An 18,059-nucleotide genomic window follows, 5' to 3' on the forward strand; every position below is an offset into this window, starting at 1 on the left:
AACTGTGAAAGTCAAAAGCCGACTAATAATTAAAACAAAGAGACCCACTTAATTTTAAATTATTATATTTGAAGAGAGAGGTGAATCTAACAAATTTTAATCTATAAGATACGTGCAAAACAATGAAAGATCTACAGATGACCCATTTTGAGAAAAAATGGCTAAAAATATATAGTAAACCATATAAAAGTTTACTTGTAAAAGATTAACAATTTATTTGTACACGTATATTATCTCTTCTTTTTTACAAATTCCTTGAGTTACAAGAGAAAGTCGCGAATGTCACTTATATACACAGAACATCGCCTGTCCCTTCTCAGAGCAAGCACAAGAAGATAGGTCGAGAGGCAGTGTGAGACCGTCACGGGAGATAAACATATGAGAGAAACACTAAAAGGGAAAGAAATTCGAGACTGGCGGAAGCACGAAAATATCTCACCGGAAGGACAAAAGAAAAGAAAGCGCTTTCTTTAGAAAATGTAGGATTGGTTTGAGATTGCAAATAGAAAATGAGGAAAAGCATTTGTATGCTTCCGCTTGTGTGTGTGTCACAGTTGTTCCGATACATAAAAAGCGGAAAGAGTATCTTTAGAAAAATGATAAATCGTGAAATACAGACGAACAGAAGTCCATTGGTTGCGACATGATCTCAAGCATGTCGATCAGAATAATCGATACTATTTTATAGTGAAAATGACAGATATTTCTCTTTCCAAACTATTGTTTTGCATTAAATAAATCTCAACTTTGTTTTTTATATCTATATTTTATTTATGTTCTATATTTATTTGAAGGAAAAATTTGAAATATTGTTGTAAACAATAGAATTCAGAAATATGTTACAGTTTTCTTTTTTTTATAAATTTGATTTATTAAACATTTATGATAAATATGTATATTCTTTTCATGTACGTTTTTTAAATATTTAATAAAATTATAGAATAAAAGAAGCTCTGAAAAGGTATGATGTGTACTTATATATAACAGTAGTGTTTCATACAAACTTTTAAAATATTATTGTGTACACACATACACACACACGCACACACACACGCACACACATATCTCAAGTAGTTTATTTACACGTTTAGAAATTGCAAATCTCTAAGAAGAGTCTAAGCTAATTTGATTCCAGTTTTAGGAATCGGAAAAATAATAGCAATTCGAAATGACACTCGATTATTTATTTGATTCGGCAATTTGATGAGAATACGCGACTTCGCGGGTGAAAATCAAATGCTTATTATCATCTCTTTCTGTTTTATAGAACACAGAGAATGAAAGCAAAAAGTACAAAATTAGCAGGTTGTTTGTTTGTGTCAGTAATACTAGAATATAGAAAAAAGAATAGAAAATGAATGAAAAGAGGTATACGCATTGAAAAGAGAATTGAAAGTAAGAAAAATAATAAAAAAATTAAAAGATAAATAGAGAGAGAGAGAGAGAGAGAGAGAGAGAGAGAGAAAGGAAGAAGGCTCCGGCGAGGGCCGCTCGTCTCCGTGAACGTAGGATATTGTTTACATTCTCTTTAGATTGATTGGCTGTTTTTCTCTCTTCCTGATTCACAGATATGTCTTCACGATAGTCAGCTACTTGATCGGTGTCTTCATATTCGCGACGATCGTTGGCCAGGTCGGTAACGTCATTACCAATAGAAACGCTAATCGTCTGGAGTTCGAGAGACTCTTGGACGGCGCCAAAACTTATATGAGGCATCACAAGGTACCGGGCGGTATGAAACGACGGGTTCTTAGGTGGTACGACTACAGCTGGTCGCGTGGCAGAATACAGGGCGGCGGTGACATCAACACCGCTCTCGGTTTGCTTCCGGACAAGCTCAAAACCGAATTGGCGTTGCACGTGAATCTCTCGGTGCTCAAGAAAGTTACTATTTTCCAGGTAAGCTTATAGACCGCGTTAAGGTGGCTGTTATTTACTCTTGGTGAAAATGTTTTTTGAATTTTTTTTGTGACATCCCCAAGAATGGTTTCAATTGTAAAAAAATTACTTATTTTTATCATTCGTGTAAATATTCAAGCAGTGATTCAAGAATAGATATTTCTAACTTTGCTATAAAGAAAAGATTTACTTGCATAACTTTTGTTTGTCTAAGTTTTGCTATCATGTGATGGTTCGTGTTGGTAATACGGACGACGTTCGCATGATAAAAACGAAACAAAAAGAAAAAAACAAATGTGGAGGATTGCATACTATCAAGTATTTAAAAAGTTGGTCAAAAGCTCATTAGATACAAAAGATGTGTTACGAATTGTTTCGGAACTTTTTACATCTTATACAGAGAAGAGTCGTCATTTTACAAACAAAAATAATTTAGAATAAAGATTTGTATTGAAAACTATATTATCTTTCTACATAAAAATTATACTTTCTTGTACAAAGTTTCCAAGATTTTACATATTGTTTGAACTTTTAAGATATAAGTTTCTTTTTTAGAACTCAAGGCCAGAATAAAGTGCGGAACATAAAAAAAGTCCAATACAAAGAATAAGATAGATCTAAACAGTTAGCTTGCCGGAAGGTAAATGGAGCGTATAAAGCGATATAAAGCGAAGTGCTGCAAGCTTTTGAGACTTGTTTGAAAATTTTTAGCAAAAAAGAAATAGAGAAAAAACACAACAACCAAAATTTAAATAAGTTCCTTATTAAATAAATTTATTTGAAGTGTATCTGATGATATATATACATATATATACATATATATACATATACATATATATATATATATATACATACACACACACACACACACACATATATATATATATATATATATATATATTTATTTGAGATCATTGTTAATTAAAATGACATGATCACTAGTCCTCTTTTCTCTTACGTATAGTCAAACAAGAAAACTAATTAAAGTTGTCGAACATAGTTTGTATCCTTTCGTGATAGATTTTCGTGAAGAACAAAGCCGGGAGAACCTGATCTTACTTCAACTTTCTCAATATACACAATAGTGAGCTTACAAAGTGTTATTGTTATTTACTCAATACATATATAACTTTTTTTATAAATATGCTATTCGATAAATGTGCGTACTTTTTGAAAATTAATGTACGTATACACTTTCAATATTTACAAGTTTACTTGCACATGTATGTTTTTTTTTTTTTAATTTTAATTACAAGAAATATAATACAATAATTTATATTGTGAAATTATATTACGTCACAGAGTTTCATTTTTTAACGAGTGATATTACGACAAAACAAACGCGAAGCTAACGCATATTAAAATGTTGGAAAGTTTGTATATTTTATGCAAATAATTGGATTTTTTTATCTAGTTAAACATTTTTAAAAACAAAATCTTTTTGCTTTACTGTAGCTACATGTACTACTTTAAAAATCAGAAAGAAATATGCCGCGTGAAATATTGTTTTTCAACCTATCATTTTACTTGTGTAAAATATCAATCAAGTTTATCTTTCGGTAAGGAAGTAAGATGATAACGCAAAATATTTTTTTATTCATATTATTTATATTATTATAATTGTAACGATTATTCTAATTAATTGATTCTGAATAAGATCCAAAGAGACTTCAATAATTGGAGGATAACAATTCCGATCTCGGGAGAGGAGCGGAGGTTGTATATTTTCGACTCAAAAGTGAAATAGACTCGTCAAAAAATGCACCACTGATTGACGGTTTGCGCTGTTGATCGAACGAAATATCACAACGGAAAATCGAGTCAAGTGAGCCGTCTGTTATTAAAGAGCTTTCTAGTAACCGACCGGAAAAAAAATCATAATATTTCAATCATCATCTCGCGACTACATCAAGCATTTTTTTCAAAATGTATCATCAATCTGCTAAGAAAGTAGTAAAAAGCTTTTCTTTGCGGTGATTGCTAAAAGATTTATGAAAACAAAAATAAAAATCGTGAATATATATTTACGAGAGATAAAAAATGCGATAAAAATATTACAAGCGGAAAAAATTTTGATCTTTAACCAGAGTTAAATTTTTATAAATTATTAATTTGTATGTATATACATATATAAAATATACATAAATTAATATCGCTTAAGCAAATCGATAATGTCTTACAGGAGTGTCAGCCGGAATTTCTTCACGATCTCGTGCTGAAGATGAAGGCCTACATTTTCACCCCCGGTGATTCGATATGTCGAAGAGGCGAGGTCGCTCGTGAGATGTTTATAATAGCCGACGGTATTTTGGAAGTGATCAGCGAAACTGGCAGAGTCCTTACAACAATGAAGGCCGGAGACTTTTTCGGCGAGATTGGTATACTCAATCTTGACGGATTGAATAAGTAAGTAAAATCTCTCTTCTTACACACACGCGCGCGCGTTCAAAATGCGATTGCAACACGATCGACAATAGAATGATTATACGGAAATGAAAGGAGATGGTTTCTATCTTTATACACACACAAGACTCACTATTTTATAAAAGATTGATTGATACTAATTGAAAAAGCCTATTATTCTTTTTGAAAAACTAAAACGTATTCATTGTTTATAAGTTCGGTTGTCTCCGGAAATAATATACCTTAATAGATATTTGTAATAGATATGTAAGAACGAGATATATATTTGGAAATTTTTTCAGACGCACAGCTGACGTTCGTTCGGTAGGTTATTCCGAACTGTTCAGTCTTTCACGGGAGGACGTACTGGCTGCAATGAAGGATTATCCGGAGGCACAAGAAATCTTGCAGAATCTTGGCCGGAAGCGACTGATGGAAGCGCAAAGAGTAGCGCGGGCATCGCGCCAACCTACATCGCCTGGACACGATTCCTCCGATAACAGTACCGGCAAGAGGATTGTCGATAAGCTGAAAAGTGACGTAAAAGGCTTGAAGAACGTATTAAGAAAGAGCAGACGCAACACTCGACCGGAGGAGAGTCTGGAGCTTCAACCACTAACGCCAAAACTGCCGGTTCTGAAAAGGCAGCAGAAGATCGACGACGGTCAAGACTTGTCCTTGCCAAATAGCCAGGAACCACCACCAGTGTCACCGTTGGGCGCTGGTCTACCTCTGCTATCGAGACTCAGACTTCTGAAAGAGAAAGAAGAAAGAGAAGAACGGCGAAATTTAATGGATACATCGCAGAGTCACACCGCAGAGCAGTGTGTGCAACAACAACCGCCGCCATCGGAGGCCTTGAATCCTACTAATCCGAATTTACCGTTCCTGCAAAGGATTCTCTTGCTGAAAGCGAAGAACGAAGAGACTGGCCAAGCGGAGAAGGAGCCGCTTACAAAAGAACCCCTGTTGTCCAAAAATAGTATTCCCGAGGAAACGCAGTCGGACGAACAGCCGTCCACATCTACTCAGACTGGTGCCACCGCGACTTCCGCTGTGACGTTGGAAGCCGAAACGCGAGAAACCAATATAATCAAAAAGCCTTGGACCACGCTGAAAAACGCGTCTTTAAAAATTCCCACCAAAGGAAATTCGCCTCAGAAAAGTCCGCCGACCAGAAAGCTACAACAGACCAAGATGTACGCTTCCGTCGACGATCTTTCGCCGGAGTATTGCGGTCTTCCGTTTGTTAAGAAACTTAAAATTCTTAACGAAAGGCAAAAGCTGGCCGAGCTGGAAAAGGCGGTCAGAAGTTCGTCTCTCGACTGCGGCGAGAACACCGAGCCGGAATTTGACAGTAACCTTACAAGAAGTCATTCGGAAGCCTGCGCCATTGAGTACGCCAGAAAGCTTGCTAAATACAATCAAGTAAGTGGTTATATTATTCAATAAAAAAAGGTTCGCGAATGCGTATATTTTCGGTAAATAGACAAGAAGGATTTGCTATTTAAAAATCATAAAACACTAATTAATGCCTTAAGATTTATTGCGCATATATGAGATATTTATTTGCATGAAAGTTACCAGAATCGAGAGAAACCTGTAATGTAATTTATGTAATTCCTAAAACCTCTCCTCTCTTGCTCATACTTGTACATCTATTTGCTTACTAAATAAAAATAAAAAAATATCTCAAATAAATAACAAATAACTAACCATTACTATGTCATTGATAAAATTATTACACGCAAAAACGCGCGAAATAATAATTAACAATTCAAATTATTAATGAAACGAACAATTTTTAATTTTCATTTTGTCATAATTACGATCGACAGACGACAGCTTCGGAACAATTGTCGCCGGAGAACGAAACGCTGGAGAGGCGGAACCTGAAGAGTATTCTGAAGAAACTGTCAGCCAGCAGTAGGACCGGCAGCAGCGAGACCTCGGCAACGAGCACGCCAGATCGCGAGGCCGCGACCGCCGAGCTCAAGAGGCTGATGAGAGCACCAACGATCGAGGGTTATGCAGCGCGGCACTCCAAATTGTCCAAGAGTGTGACTTTCAATAAGTACACGCTGCAAAGCCCGCCATCCGAGCGGCCCTTGTCCGAGTGTCAAGATCAGCCGTCACTGCCACCGCCCAATAAATTCAGTTTCCGTCCTGTAGGCAGTGTCGGCGTCTTGCAAACAGTATCTCGAGAGGAGGAGTGCCTAGACGAACTGTTCTCTGGAGTCGCCGACGTCATCAAGACTGGTCTGGCAAGTATCGCCGCGACTGTCACTTTCTTTCTCCCTGTTTTCAATAGCCCGATCATGTTTTGTAATCGCTTGGTTGTCGCATGCGCCAAAGTGGTTCTTGATTAAGAACGGCGTCGCATCTTGTTAGCATGAGAAAGAATCAACACTTGAACTACGGTTAATCGATATCTTTGTTTTTATCAACAGAGTATTAAAAGTATTTTATTCTATATTGACGGACAAATATACACGTACAGTTTACATTCTTTTTAATTTTAAATAATTGTTTTTTTATTATTGCTTGATTTGGTATTTCATTATTTTTTTTTGCGTTATCTATATATCTATAAAAATTTCTTTACAGCACTAACTATTGCTGAAAACCAACATTGCAGGAATATTATTTTGCAATATTATTATTGAAATGTTACATCGCAAATTCTTAAAAAATTTTCGCAATACATTAATATGTTCACTACCGAATGATATTCCTGTAATGTTGTTGATATATTGTATAATTTTTTCAACGTTGATGCAATACTTACACAATGTTAAAAACTATTGCTTATTTTCATATTATATGACACTAATTTATGAAATATTTATAAAATATTTTATAATTAAAAACTGTTAATTTAATTTAAATTAAATTATTAGAAAGTACGTCTAATAATTTAATTTAGTCTAATGGTTTAATTAAAAAAGTAGAAGTACATTAGTAGAAAATACATAAGTCATTAGAAACTAATAAGAAAATACAGTAATTTATTGATTGATATTTATTAAACGAAGGTAAGATAATAATGTGATGGTAAGGTAATTCAAAAACCCCCCAAAAACTAAATGTATTGTTGTACTGATTACATAGTAAAACTTAAAAAAATAAGTATTTAAAAGAATTATAAAAGTAGTATTTAAGAGAAATAGAATAATGAGTTGTAGGTTTTAAATTTTAAAAATTAGTATTTAATTGTATTAGCAAAAAAGGTATCGACTTTAAAAAATAAAATTGATATATTTACTTTTTATTATGCTTAATTGATTTCGAATAATTTTACGTTTATACTTAATTATATAGTTTGATGACAATTATTAATATATTCATTTAAGGAAGTAGAATACTTTTTATTCATGAAAACAGTAAAACGTTTCAAATTAGTGATTACATACATTTGGAACATTTTCATTTTTGTTCATTCGTATTGTACGTGTAAAGAATTGCTTTTACATAATAGCTTTTATATAATAGCAGTTTCATCGTTAAATATGTATGAATTTTTTTGTTAGAGTTACAAGATAAGGCTTAAGATTGGCGTTTTCTCATTAGTTACCCTTATACTTACGATAAAGAAGAAAAGATTTCTCAATTATGTCACAAATTATAGCCATGAGTGCGCATTTATATATATATATATATATAATAGAAGAATACGAGCTGGATATATATATATATATACATATATATCCAGCTCGTATTCTTCTATTCGTATTCTTCTATATATATATATATATATATATATCCAGCTCGTATTCTTCTGTTCATTAACGAATGATCTTACGCTTTGATTAATTATACCATTGTTTTTGACATTGCAGGAGGCTATACAAAGCAAATTTGAGCGACATTTCACGTCGCTGGAGTTGGAAGTTCGCAAACGCGACGAGATAATTGCGCAGCTGCAGACGCGAATACAAGAACTGGAGCAACAAGAATCGCGCGGCGAGGACGATTTCGGCGGGGACAGCACAGAGCACGACGCTTCCATGGAGGAGGATCTCGATGATGATCACGAGGACCATCCTTTCATGCGAGACAGTTCTGTGGATACCGTTCTAACTACGAGATCGCGTGAGCGACATTCGTCGATCGGGTCGAGCTCGCGCAGCAGACGATCGTGGGAAGAACATTCGGAAAAAGAAACCCTGGAGCTGCAAGAGTTGCCTAATTCGATAGTGCCTCAGAGACTGTCGTGTGAGGATGTGGCGATTGACTTGGAGTCGAACAGTGACAGCAGATCGGACGAGGAGTTCGATATCTATAGCCGTCGCAAAGATGACAGTGATGAAGGTGACGAGGAAGACGACGAGGAAGACGAAGATGAGAAGATTTTACGGCAAGATGGTTACAATAATTGGGAAGTGGCTTTATTGGCGAAGCAACTCGAAGCGAGAAGAAGAAGCGGCGACAATGCCAGCCCGGGTTCCTAGCGCATTAATGAGATTCTAGAAATACTGTGTTACCTCACGAACACGATACGCTCCGACGGATGGTGCAACCCGCTGGCCGGGTCCAGTGGTAGTGCAGCTTTTTGCGAACACGATCATCGTCCGTATTCACAGTTAGACTTCGATTGTATAACAAGCTGCAGCGAGACTATGATGTAATCCCGTTTATGTATTCTTGTCGCGATACTTTTTTCTTTTATCTAATCTATTATCTTAGTATGAGTTTAGTTCTCAGTATCTGTGATAGGTCTCCTTAATTAGATAGGCTGGCGACCCTGTTTAATAAATTTCTTTTCACCAATATTCTCTGCCGAGATGGACAGAATATTACGAGGAGTTTTTTATATTCATTGATACAACAGTCATTTTTTAACAATCAAGTAACGTCTTTTTGATTTTATTTGAAATTAACATTTAATCGACATTTTATATGATGTTTTATATAGCAACTTTGCAGTAATTGTATTGTAGAAAACTTGTTGTGTGTGTGTGTGTGTGTGTGTTGTAAGAGTACACATATGTACAATGGTTTTTATATTCTTTCAAAAATTAAATTTTTGTTTTTTTTATCTTTTTTTTTTTCTTTATTTTTGTAATTTTTTTTAAACAAATTTTGTGCCGAAAGAGCTCAAAGTACTTGATTTTTTCACATATTTACATTCAATGTATGTGAATTGTAAATATTTACAGGTGTGCCTGAAGAAATATTATACTGAAATTATATACTCAAAACTTGTACTTTTTTTTAACATCTTAATTGTAATTGTACATAATGAGAGCTCAGAAAAAAGCTATGACATTATTTTGAAATGAGAATCGAAAGTCGCAAAGGAATGTCGATAAGAATATATTTAAACACCAGTATACACTTGGAAATATTGTATTACTTTGTCATTTCATTAACAAATGTTTGATAGTTCTGCATTCCGTGTTACTTATTCAATCATATTCCTGAAAAGCTGCACCGCACGAACAAACGGAGATACTAGTCGGTTGTATAAAATGAGAGAAAAGAAATAAATAATTTTAGAAAAATCAGAGAAAAAAAAAGAGAGAGAAATGAACATATAATTTTAAATGACAAAAAATAAGAATATATTTACTAGGTATACTGACCAGACCAAGCTCAATATTTCTAGAGTCTTTACAAGATACATCTATCATGAAGCAACAAATATAACTATTAAATTATAAGAAAAAAGAAATTATTAAGATATTGTATATATTAGCTAATAATTTTATTTATTTATGAATGAGAGACAAAAAAAGAGCAGACGAGAGTATATATGTATATACACATACACACATGTATATATATATATATACATCTATAAAAGAGAGTATATGTGTGCGTGTGTGTATTCTATATATATATATATATATATATATATATATATATATGATTATGAAGAAAAAGAATAGAAAATACAAATAATATATAAAAGTTAGTGCAAGGATCTGAATTTTATTGGATTACACAAGGAAGAGCATTTTAGATGCTAATATGTACCTACTAGAAGGACGAAAGGAATATACAATAAAGCAAATGTTTTCAATCGTTGCGATTGTTGTTTTATTTTTATCTTAGTATAATAATTTTGATGAATTACATTTTATCATAGTTTTTTTTTCTTCCACAAACTATAGCTATACATATAATTCTACAAAAAATGCACAATGTCTTTATTTGATTAAAAAGATACAATTTTACTTCATTTTCTATTAAAGATTTAATCATATTTAATACGACTTAATATATTGTGTATATACCCACATAGCATCGTTAGTAGCACAAACGTTTCTGCAACGGGTTTTCCGAAACTTAGCAACGTTTCGTTAAAAGTCTCTAAAATGTCGTAGTAACGTAACGGAAACGTCGAAATGTCCGCTTTTTAAGTTGCGGTCCGATCTCGTAGAAACGTATAAGAAACGTTGCCTAATAAGTTGCAAAGTTTTTAATGTTTAAATTTTTATAAACATTGTAAAATAATTAATTAATCACTCCTTCCTGGAGAATAGTTAAGCAGGCAAAATCTGCATGGTTTCAAAACTGTATTTTACAATATTTCACATTTCGACGTTTCCTCTACGTTAGTACGACGTTTTAAAGACTTTTAACGGAACGTTGCTAAGTTTCGGAAAACTCGTTGCAGAAACGTTTGTGCTACTAACGATGTCATGTGGGTGTATATATACACACACACATGTATATATATATATATAATATATATTTTTTTTTTGGGGGGGGGATTTTTAAATTTTAGTTTTAATCAAAGAATAAAGAAATGTTTTTCTCAATCCTTTTATTTTTTGGTACAATTATTATATATATACATATATATTACATTTGATTGTTGATGGTGACATCAATTAAATCTGATTAAAATTCGCAATTTAAATCACGCGCTCTAAGTGAGCGTTGTAGATTAAACGATGAACATGCTAAAGTAGCGCCACATAAAGTCGCTACATAACCTGCAATCATAATAATAACAAAAGCGTCGCGAGAGTGGCTTTTGTCGTCAAATATCGCAAATTGTTTTCTATCTAACCCGTTGGCTGCACGCGGTTTGTTGGTGTGATGTCGAACACATGAGCTTTGGCGAACAGTGTCGGCAAGATGGGCGACATACGAGCTGGTTTAGACGACTTGAAGCTCGATGGTGCTCTATTTGCCAACATTAAATACTACGTCAGCGGTGAAGGCGATCCTAAGGTACATGTCTCGACATTTCCCGCGTTTTCACATGATCGATAGATTGGCAGTAAATTTGGCAGGTGTTCCATCTGCCAAATTTACTGCTTTTGTGCTAATTACGCGATATGTTGAAGAAAATATGATTCTATTCCAAAAACAACTGTATTAATCTGTGGAGGTTATAATTTTTGAAACACATTACACTTGACACAATCATTTTTTTTTATTAGAACTCTTCTTAAAACAAATTATTCAAGTTTATTTTACTACTACATATCTTGAGTTACAATAACATTTATTTCTTTGAGCATTAAAATTGTTGCATATACATGTATACATATGTATGTATGTATATATGTATGTATATATGTATGTATGTATGTATGTATGTATGTATGTATTATGTATTATGTATTATGTACTATGTACTATGTATTATGTATTTGTAAATGCTACACATTGTCTTTATCTTACATAAGTTTACTTTTGTTTCTTTTATTCAATAATGTATGAATATATATTTATATTCATAATATAAAAATGTATAAATGTATAAATAAAGTTAAATGTTGAAAATTTGAACATTAAGCAATGCTTTTTAACATTAAGCACTTTGACTCTTTTAAAAAAGTTTTAATTTAATTATTGTGTAATGTTAATATTAAGTACTTATAACTTGTAGAGTAATTGTTTCAAATTATTTTTAGATTTTGAATTTGCTGCAAGAAGGTGGGGCTGAAAGATCAAATTATTTTAGTGATTTTGTTACACACTTGATAGCAGGTTACGAAGCACTAGAAAATGATATTTCCGAAGCAAAGGACCTATATCAGATTCCAGCAGTTACACAAAATTGGATCTTATATTCTGTTAAATGCAACAAACTTCTACCGTATCCTTTACAATAAAATATATTCTTTTATAATACTATTTAGTTAAACACTCAACTTTAGACTAATGTAAGACTTTCAAGTCTCTAATTCAAATTTTGAAAAGGAACAAAACCGTTTAAACCTCGTTAGTGTCATTTTTATATAGGTGTCGAATGTTAAAATATGAATTTATATAACATTTTAAAAAGTACTATTTTCTTTAATTAAGTTATTCAAACAGAGCGCAATACTTTTCTCCGGAAGAAGATCAATTATTCTCAAATGTGCGTGTCTGCCTATCGCAAATAAGTCGAACAGACAGCAAGTTGCTCTGGGCAATGATAACATTGCAAGGTGGGAAATGTCAACTACGCTTGGATAAATATTGCACTCATCTCATCACAGGCAAAGCTAGTGGCGCAAAATATGAAACTGCCATGAAACATCATATAAACATTATAACGCCTGATTGGATAACAGAATGTTGCAAGAAAGGTGCTCTTGTGAGCGAAGTGGAGTATCATCCTAGATTGCTTGTATCTCCAAATAGTTCAACCGCTATGATTACTGGATTTATGGACGAAGATATTGATAATAATGTTGCGCAAGAAGAACAAGACAGAACTAAGGCCATGTTGGAGCAGCTCAAGCAACGGATGCCATGGAATCAGCCCAGTCCACCAGTTTCAAGTGCTTCTCACAGCCTTGGTGCAAGCAGCACGATAACCGTTCCTTATTCGACGAATGGACAAAATACTGTGCAATCACAACAACATCTTCGGTCAATTTCTTCAACCAATTTAAGCACTTCCACAATTATTCCGCCAATCTCCGATCAGAATATTGTCAGCCAAACCACTTGGCTTCCACAGGCGTCTCAGCAAAGCAATATTTCTCAACAAATGAAAGTTGTGACACCGCAAATACAACAGCAAGAGCTATCGCCGCAACAACAACAAATAAATATGCAACAATTGATGCAACAGCAACAATTAACGCAACATCAACAACATATGCAACAAACGTCGTATAATCCTCACCAACTTCTAAATCAACAACAATCGTCTCAAGTACCATCTCAACAACAGCAATTAATAGGACAGCAAGAGCAATCACTCGGACAGCAGCCGATGATTACGCAACAACAACAACAGCAGCAGCAGCACCAACAACAACAGCAACAACAAATAAATTCGCAATTATCACAGCATCAGATACCTGCGCAACAACAAGCATTATTAACGTCGCAACAAAAGCAATTAAATCAACATCAAATCAACGTTCAACAACAACAGATAAATCAACAGCAGCCATTACAGTCGCAACAGCCACATTTGGCACAGCAACAAGTGCACGTAGCTCAACAACAACAACAACAACAGATAGTAATGCAACAACAGCAACAACTGTCTTCTCAGCAATCGCAGATTGCGAGTCAGCATCAACTGAATCAACAGCCACCTCCATCTCAACACGTCACTCCGGAACAAAGGCAATTAATCTTGTTACAACAACAACAACAACAACAACAAAAGATACAACAGATTTCGCAGCATTTACAACAATCCGCTCCGCAGAACACTCAACAGTTTGTTCTAAGAGATGGTCAATTGCAACAACAATCGCAAAATCAACAATTACTCGGACCGAATCAGCAAGGATTTATTTCAGTACAACGAGATTCGCAATGGCAGCAACAGCAGTACCACTTGCAGTTGCAAAGACAGCAACAGCAAATTGGCGCTCAGAGATCTACTGGAGGACAATGGAACCAGCAACCTCCTCAACCTCCTAGACAGTTGATTCATTTGGATGCGCAGACGCATCAGCAGCTACAACAAATGAATACACAACAGAGAGCTCTGTTTATTCAGAGACTTCAGAGGCGACAAATATCTCAGAGACAGATGCAGAGTCGTCAGGCACAACAAAACTCACCACATATCGTTATAAGGAGTCCTGGTAAACCGGTACAACCGGGCAATTTACAATGGGTTCAACAAGCTCGGCCGCAGATGATGGGACCACAACTTGCACAAGCCCCCGGACAAAAACCCGTACATCCCGGGGTGCAACCACCGGCGTTAACTCCAATAAATTCTTCCAATCAAGTTATTGTGCCAGCCGGTCAAAATGTTCAAGGATTACAAGCGTCTCAGGCGGGACAGACATTCCAACAGGGACAATTGACACCTCAACAGTTAGCACAGTTGCACATGCAAAAGCAACAACAGATAGCTAGACTGCAACAACTGCAGCATCTACAACAACAACAGCAGCAGCAGCAGCAGCAGCAGCAGCAGCAGCAACAAGGCGCACAACAACAAGATGCGTCGTTATCGTCTCTGTCAAATAACGCGCAGATCCCGGCAGATCAGCAACTAAATGCCAAAACAAAAACAGCACTGGCTAACATGCTAAGTAACAGAATACAAACCGGTGCTGCTGAAGGTAGCGCGGCTGGTCAATTAAGAATGATGACTGCGCAGCACAGACCTCCACCTCCTCCTTCGCAAGATCCACAGCTTTTAGCCGCTTATCAAAGAAAGACTTTGGGAAATATAACAAACGGTGCTCCGTCGGGAGCATCTTTAAAGATGCAATACGCTCCGGTTATGCCACAACCTAAAGCCCAGTTTTACGGTCACAATCCAAACTTAAAACGTACGTATCTCTTCTTTTATTGTCATTGTTGTTATTGTTTTATAACAATTCTTGACTTTGAAAGGTGTTTTATTTTTGTTACATATTCCGTCGACGAAATTACGGAAAAATATTTGTATTTTCAGTGCCACCAGACTTGTTTTTGTTAGGATGCATTTTCGTCATTGTTGAATACGACGTGCAGCGTCCGAATGAAATTTTAGTCTGGAAACAAGTCATCGAGAGACACGGCGGCGAAGTAGAGCCGCAATATTGCACTCGTGCGACTCACGTATTAGCTATTACGCAAAAACATCCAACCGTGGTGCAAGCTTTGCGCGAAGGAAAACGTTGTGTCAGCGCGCACTGGCTTTCTGATGTTGTCAGTAAGCAGCAAGTAAATTTTCCTTGGCACGTTCTCCATTTTCCAACGCCGTTCAGCTTAACCGAACTTCCCTGTGTCAAACATATTGTGTCCTTGTCCGGATTTGAGGGAGAAGAACGGGCAAAAGTAAAATATATGCTAGAGGCTTTGGGTGCAAAATACACGAATTACTTTTCCAGACATAACACTCTTCTTATTTGTAGAAGGTATTTGATCATTGCGGTATCTGAAAGTTTTGGTTCTAGTTCAAGCGTATATTATTCCTTATTTATTTTATTGTATTGCAACGATGTGTAATATTCTGCTTTAGACCAGATGGACAAAAATATAAAAAAGCGCGCGAATGGCAAACCAGCGTTGTAAACGCACAATGGTTGACGGATTTGCTTTGCGGACAAATGAATGCCTTGCATCAACTCGACAGTCCAAAGTATCAACAGTTCAGTTTGAACAATCCTTTCAGATTAGATCATTCACTAGTGCCTCATCTAATGGGTATAACAAATCTTAGATATTTGAAAAAAAATTTTTATTACACTGTTGTACAGCAGATAATTTTCTACGCTTGTCCTTTTTGTAGCTGCTTGGAAAATGCCGATAAATATTTCTCAAGAGTCATATGGAAAAGTAAAACAAGTTGCACAAGGTCCAAATTCGATCAGAAAACATAAAAAACCAAGATTGGACGGTCCGCTGTTGAATAAAGATCCTCACCTTTTGGGTCTAGATGAACAGATCGTTGTTAGCAATCCTGATCCTCCGACGCCTGACAAACAACCGAGAATATTGTTTTCCGGTATAAATCCTCGAAAACATGCAAAGGTGGTAGTCTCGTATTTTATATTTAATTGTAATTGAGAGAAATCTTTTTTGCTTATAATATATTGTATCATCGTTCAGTGACTACAATGCGATCTACATATGATTTTCAGAGGATTCGAGAACTGGGAGGTGTTCTGGCTGCTAGCTGGCGAGACGCTACTCATCTCGTTATGTCAGCACCGTTACGAACAGTAAAGCTGTTATGTTGTTTATCCCGATGTAAATATATTGTCAATCTTCAATGGTTACTCGATTGCTCTGCGAAAAACACATTCGTCGATGAGGGCGCATATATGCTCGGTGATGCAGAATTTGAAAAAAACTTCAATTGTAATATCGAAAAAGCTTTAGCGAGTCCCAATCGAGGAACAGTACTTAAGGTAACGAATTTCTTACGGTCTAATCATACATAAATATTGATTGCTAATCACACACACAGCTAATGTGATATTTCTTTCTCACCCACCTACATACTAATTTAAACATACGACTTTGTTTTTAATGTTCTTTTTATTTTTTCATGTGTTGAAACAGGGTAAAATATTTTACGTAACGCCAAGTGTGATACCGTCTCCTTCGGCAATCGCGGAAATAATAGAAAGTGCAGGAGGCACAATGGAAAAGACACGTAGATCGATTGCGCAAATACAAGAATTAAACGCTGGCAAATTAAATTATATTATCGTTACCCATGAAAATGATCTCCATCTTCTTTCTGATGTCTTGCACGCAAATATCAGTAAGTAATCAAGTAATTTCATTGCTCGTAAGAGTAAATATTTTTATCACGTGTGTTTTCTATTACGAAGCGACAGACGATCTATTTGTAATATATAACACTTACTCACGTATGTTAAAATTTCACAGATGTTTACAGTGCGGAAATCGTACTAGGTGCAGTTGCACGACAATACTTTCAACCTGATTCGAATCAAGTTTAAAGTACGCAGATGTATACACGTCACTGAATTTTTATCCCTATTACGGGCCTATCAAGTCCTTAGCAAGTTATTTTCAAGATGATAAATCATTTACTTATATCTTCTGCTATGGGACAATAAAGACTATATAATTTTATGATATAAAAAAATGTTATTTTATATGTAATATTTTTATACCTCTACAAAATACCAATGTTTTTCAACTGTGTGACATAAAAGGTCTGCAGAAAAGTGCCACGTCAATTTGGAAAAAGATGAAAAAAGAAGCGAGAAAAAAATCGTTGAGCGTAAGAGAGAGAGAAAGAGAGTTAGTGCGCTTCTTGGTTAGTGTGCCTCTATTTGAAAAAGAATAAAAAAACACTGTCTCCTTTACAATTCTTCGAAAATTATAAATCATAATATATCGCGAAATATATGTGTATATATATAATAAATATCTCAGTATATCTGGCATCCTCTATATATAGATAATTTACGTTATATAAAACGTGTGTGTGTGTAACACTCCGAGCACTAAAGTTTTTGATGTATCAATTTCGAATATTCCATTCTCTTTTGCGCGTGCGCGAATAATTTAAAAATTAAAAATCTCAAACAAATAAACTTTTTTTAACAAATAAAGGATTGACTTAATTTTTATAACCAACGTATATAATTTAGTCATTATAAATAATCGTTTAAAGTTCTCTCAAAGGAAAAGATGGATAACGAGATTCGATCTTCTGATAACTATAACACTTAATATAGGCATTGTTATATTATATCAACACAGTAGGTATTAGTTTCCATTATATATAATATATTAATACAACATTTACAAATGCATTGTACGCAGCATTGCCGCTAGGCAATGATTACTTTTACTTTTCCTGTTTTATTTCTGTACAAACGCGCACACCTATTATTAACAATAACAAGATTTTGTTA

At 34.9% G+C, this 18,059-nt stretch overlaps 2 protein-coding genes across 6 annotated transcripts in view; both read left to right on the forward strand.

Moving 5' to 3' along the window:
• LOC109863364 overlaps positions 1-8,788 on the forward strand; it is a 58,281-nt gene extending 49,493 nt beyond the window's left edge. For all 5 annotated transcript variants that reach the window (XM_020443624.1, XM_020443616.1, XM_020443627.1 and 2 more), the window contains 5 exons: positions 1,569-1,899; positions 4,082-4,305; positions 4,605-5,730; positions 6,141-6,566; positions 8,142-8,788. In XM_020443624.1, coding sequence (XP_020299213.1) covers positions 1,569-1,899; positions 4,082-4,305; positions 4,605-5,730; positions 6,141-6,566; positions 8,142-8,753 — 2,719 coding nt within the window. In that variant the 3' untranslated portion in view covers positions 8,754-8,788. The remainder of the gene's footprint in view (positions 1-1,568; positions 1,900-4,081; positions 4,306-4,604; positions 5,731-6,140; positions 6,567-8,141) is intronic.
• A 2,424-nt stretch (positions 8,789-11,212) lies between these two features.
• LOC109863156 (PAX-interacting protein 1-like) lies at positions 11,213-18,005 on the forward strand. The gene is made up of 9 exons (XM_020443361.1): positions 11,213-11,487; positions 12,177-12,361; positions 12,583-15,005; positions 15,131-15,575; positions 15,680-15,864; positions 15,950-16,191; positions 16,302-16,571; positions 16,726-16,930; positions 17,059-18,005. Exons 1-9 carry the CDS (start codon positions 11,392-11,394, stop codon positions 17,130-17,132), a joined length of 4,125 nt encoding a protein of 1,374 aa, XP_020298950.1. The 5' UTR covers positions 11,213-11,391; the 3' UTR covers positions 17,133-18,005.
• The last annotated feature ends 54 nt before the right edge of the window (positions 18,006-18,059 follow it).

The sequence above is a fragment of the Pseudomyrmex gracilis genome, unplaced genomic scaffold, assembly GCF_002006095.1.
Source record: "Pseudomyrmex gracilis isolate BER0280 unplaced genomic scaffold, ASM200609v1 scaffold_11, whole genome shotgun sequence".
Taxonomy (NCBI): Eukaryota; Metazoa; Arthropoda; class Insecta; order Hymenoptera; family Formicidae; genus Pseudomyrmex; species Pseudomyrmex gracilis.

Bases quoted from the DNA above. Each gene is read 5' to 3' on its own strand.
- LOC109863156 (XM_020443361.1), top strand. From the start codon at position 11,392: ATGGGCGACATACGAGCTGGTTTAGACGACTTGAAGCTCGATGGTGCT. The intron at 15,006-15,130 runs GTACGTATCTCT...TTGTATTTTCAG, and splicing joins TCACAATCCAAACTTAAAAC to TGCCACCAGACTTGTTTTTG. The intron at 16,931-17,058 runs GTAAGTAATCAA...AAAATTTCACAG, and splicing joins TGTCTTGCACGCAAATATCA to ATGTTTACAGTGCGGAAATC.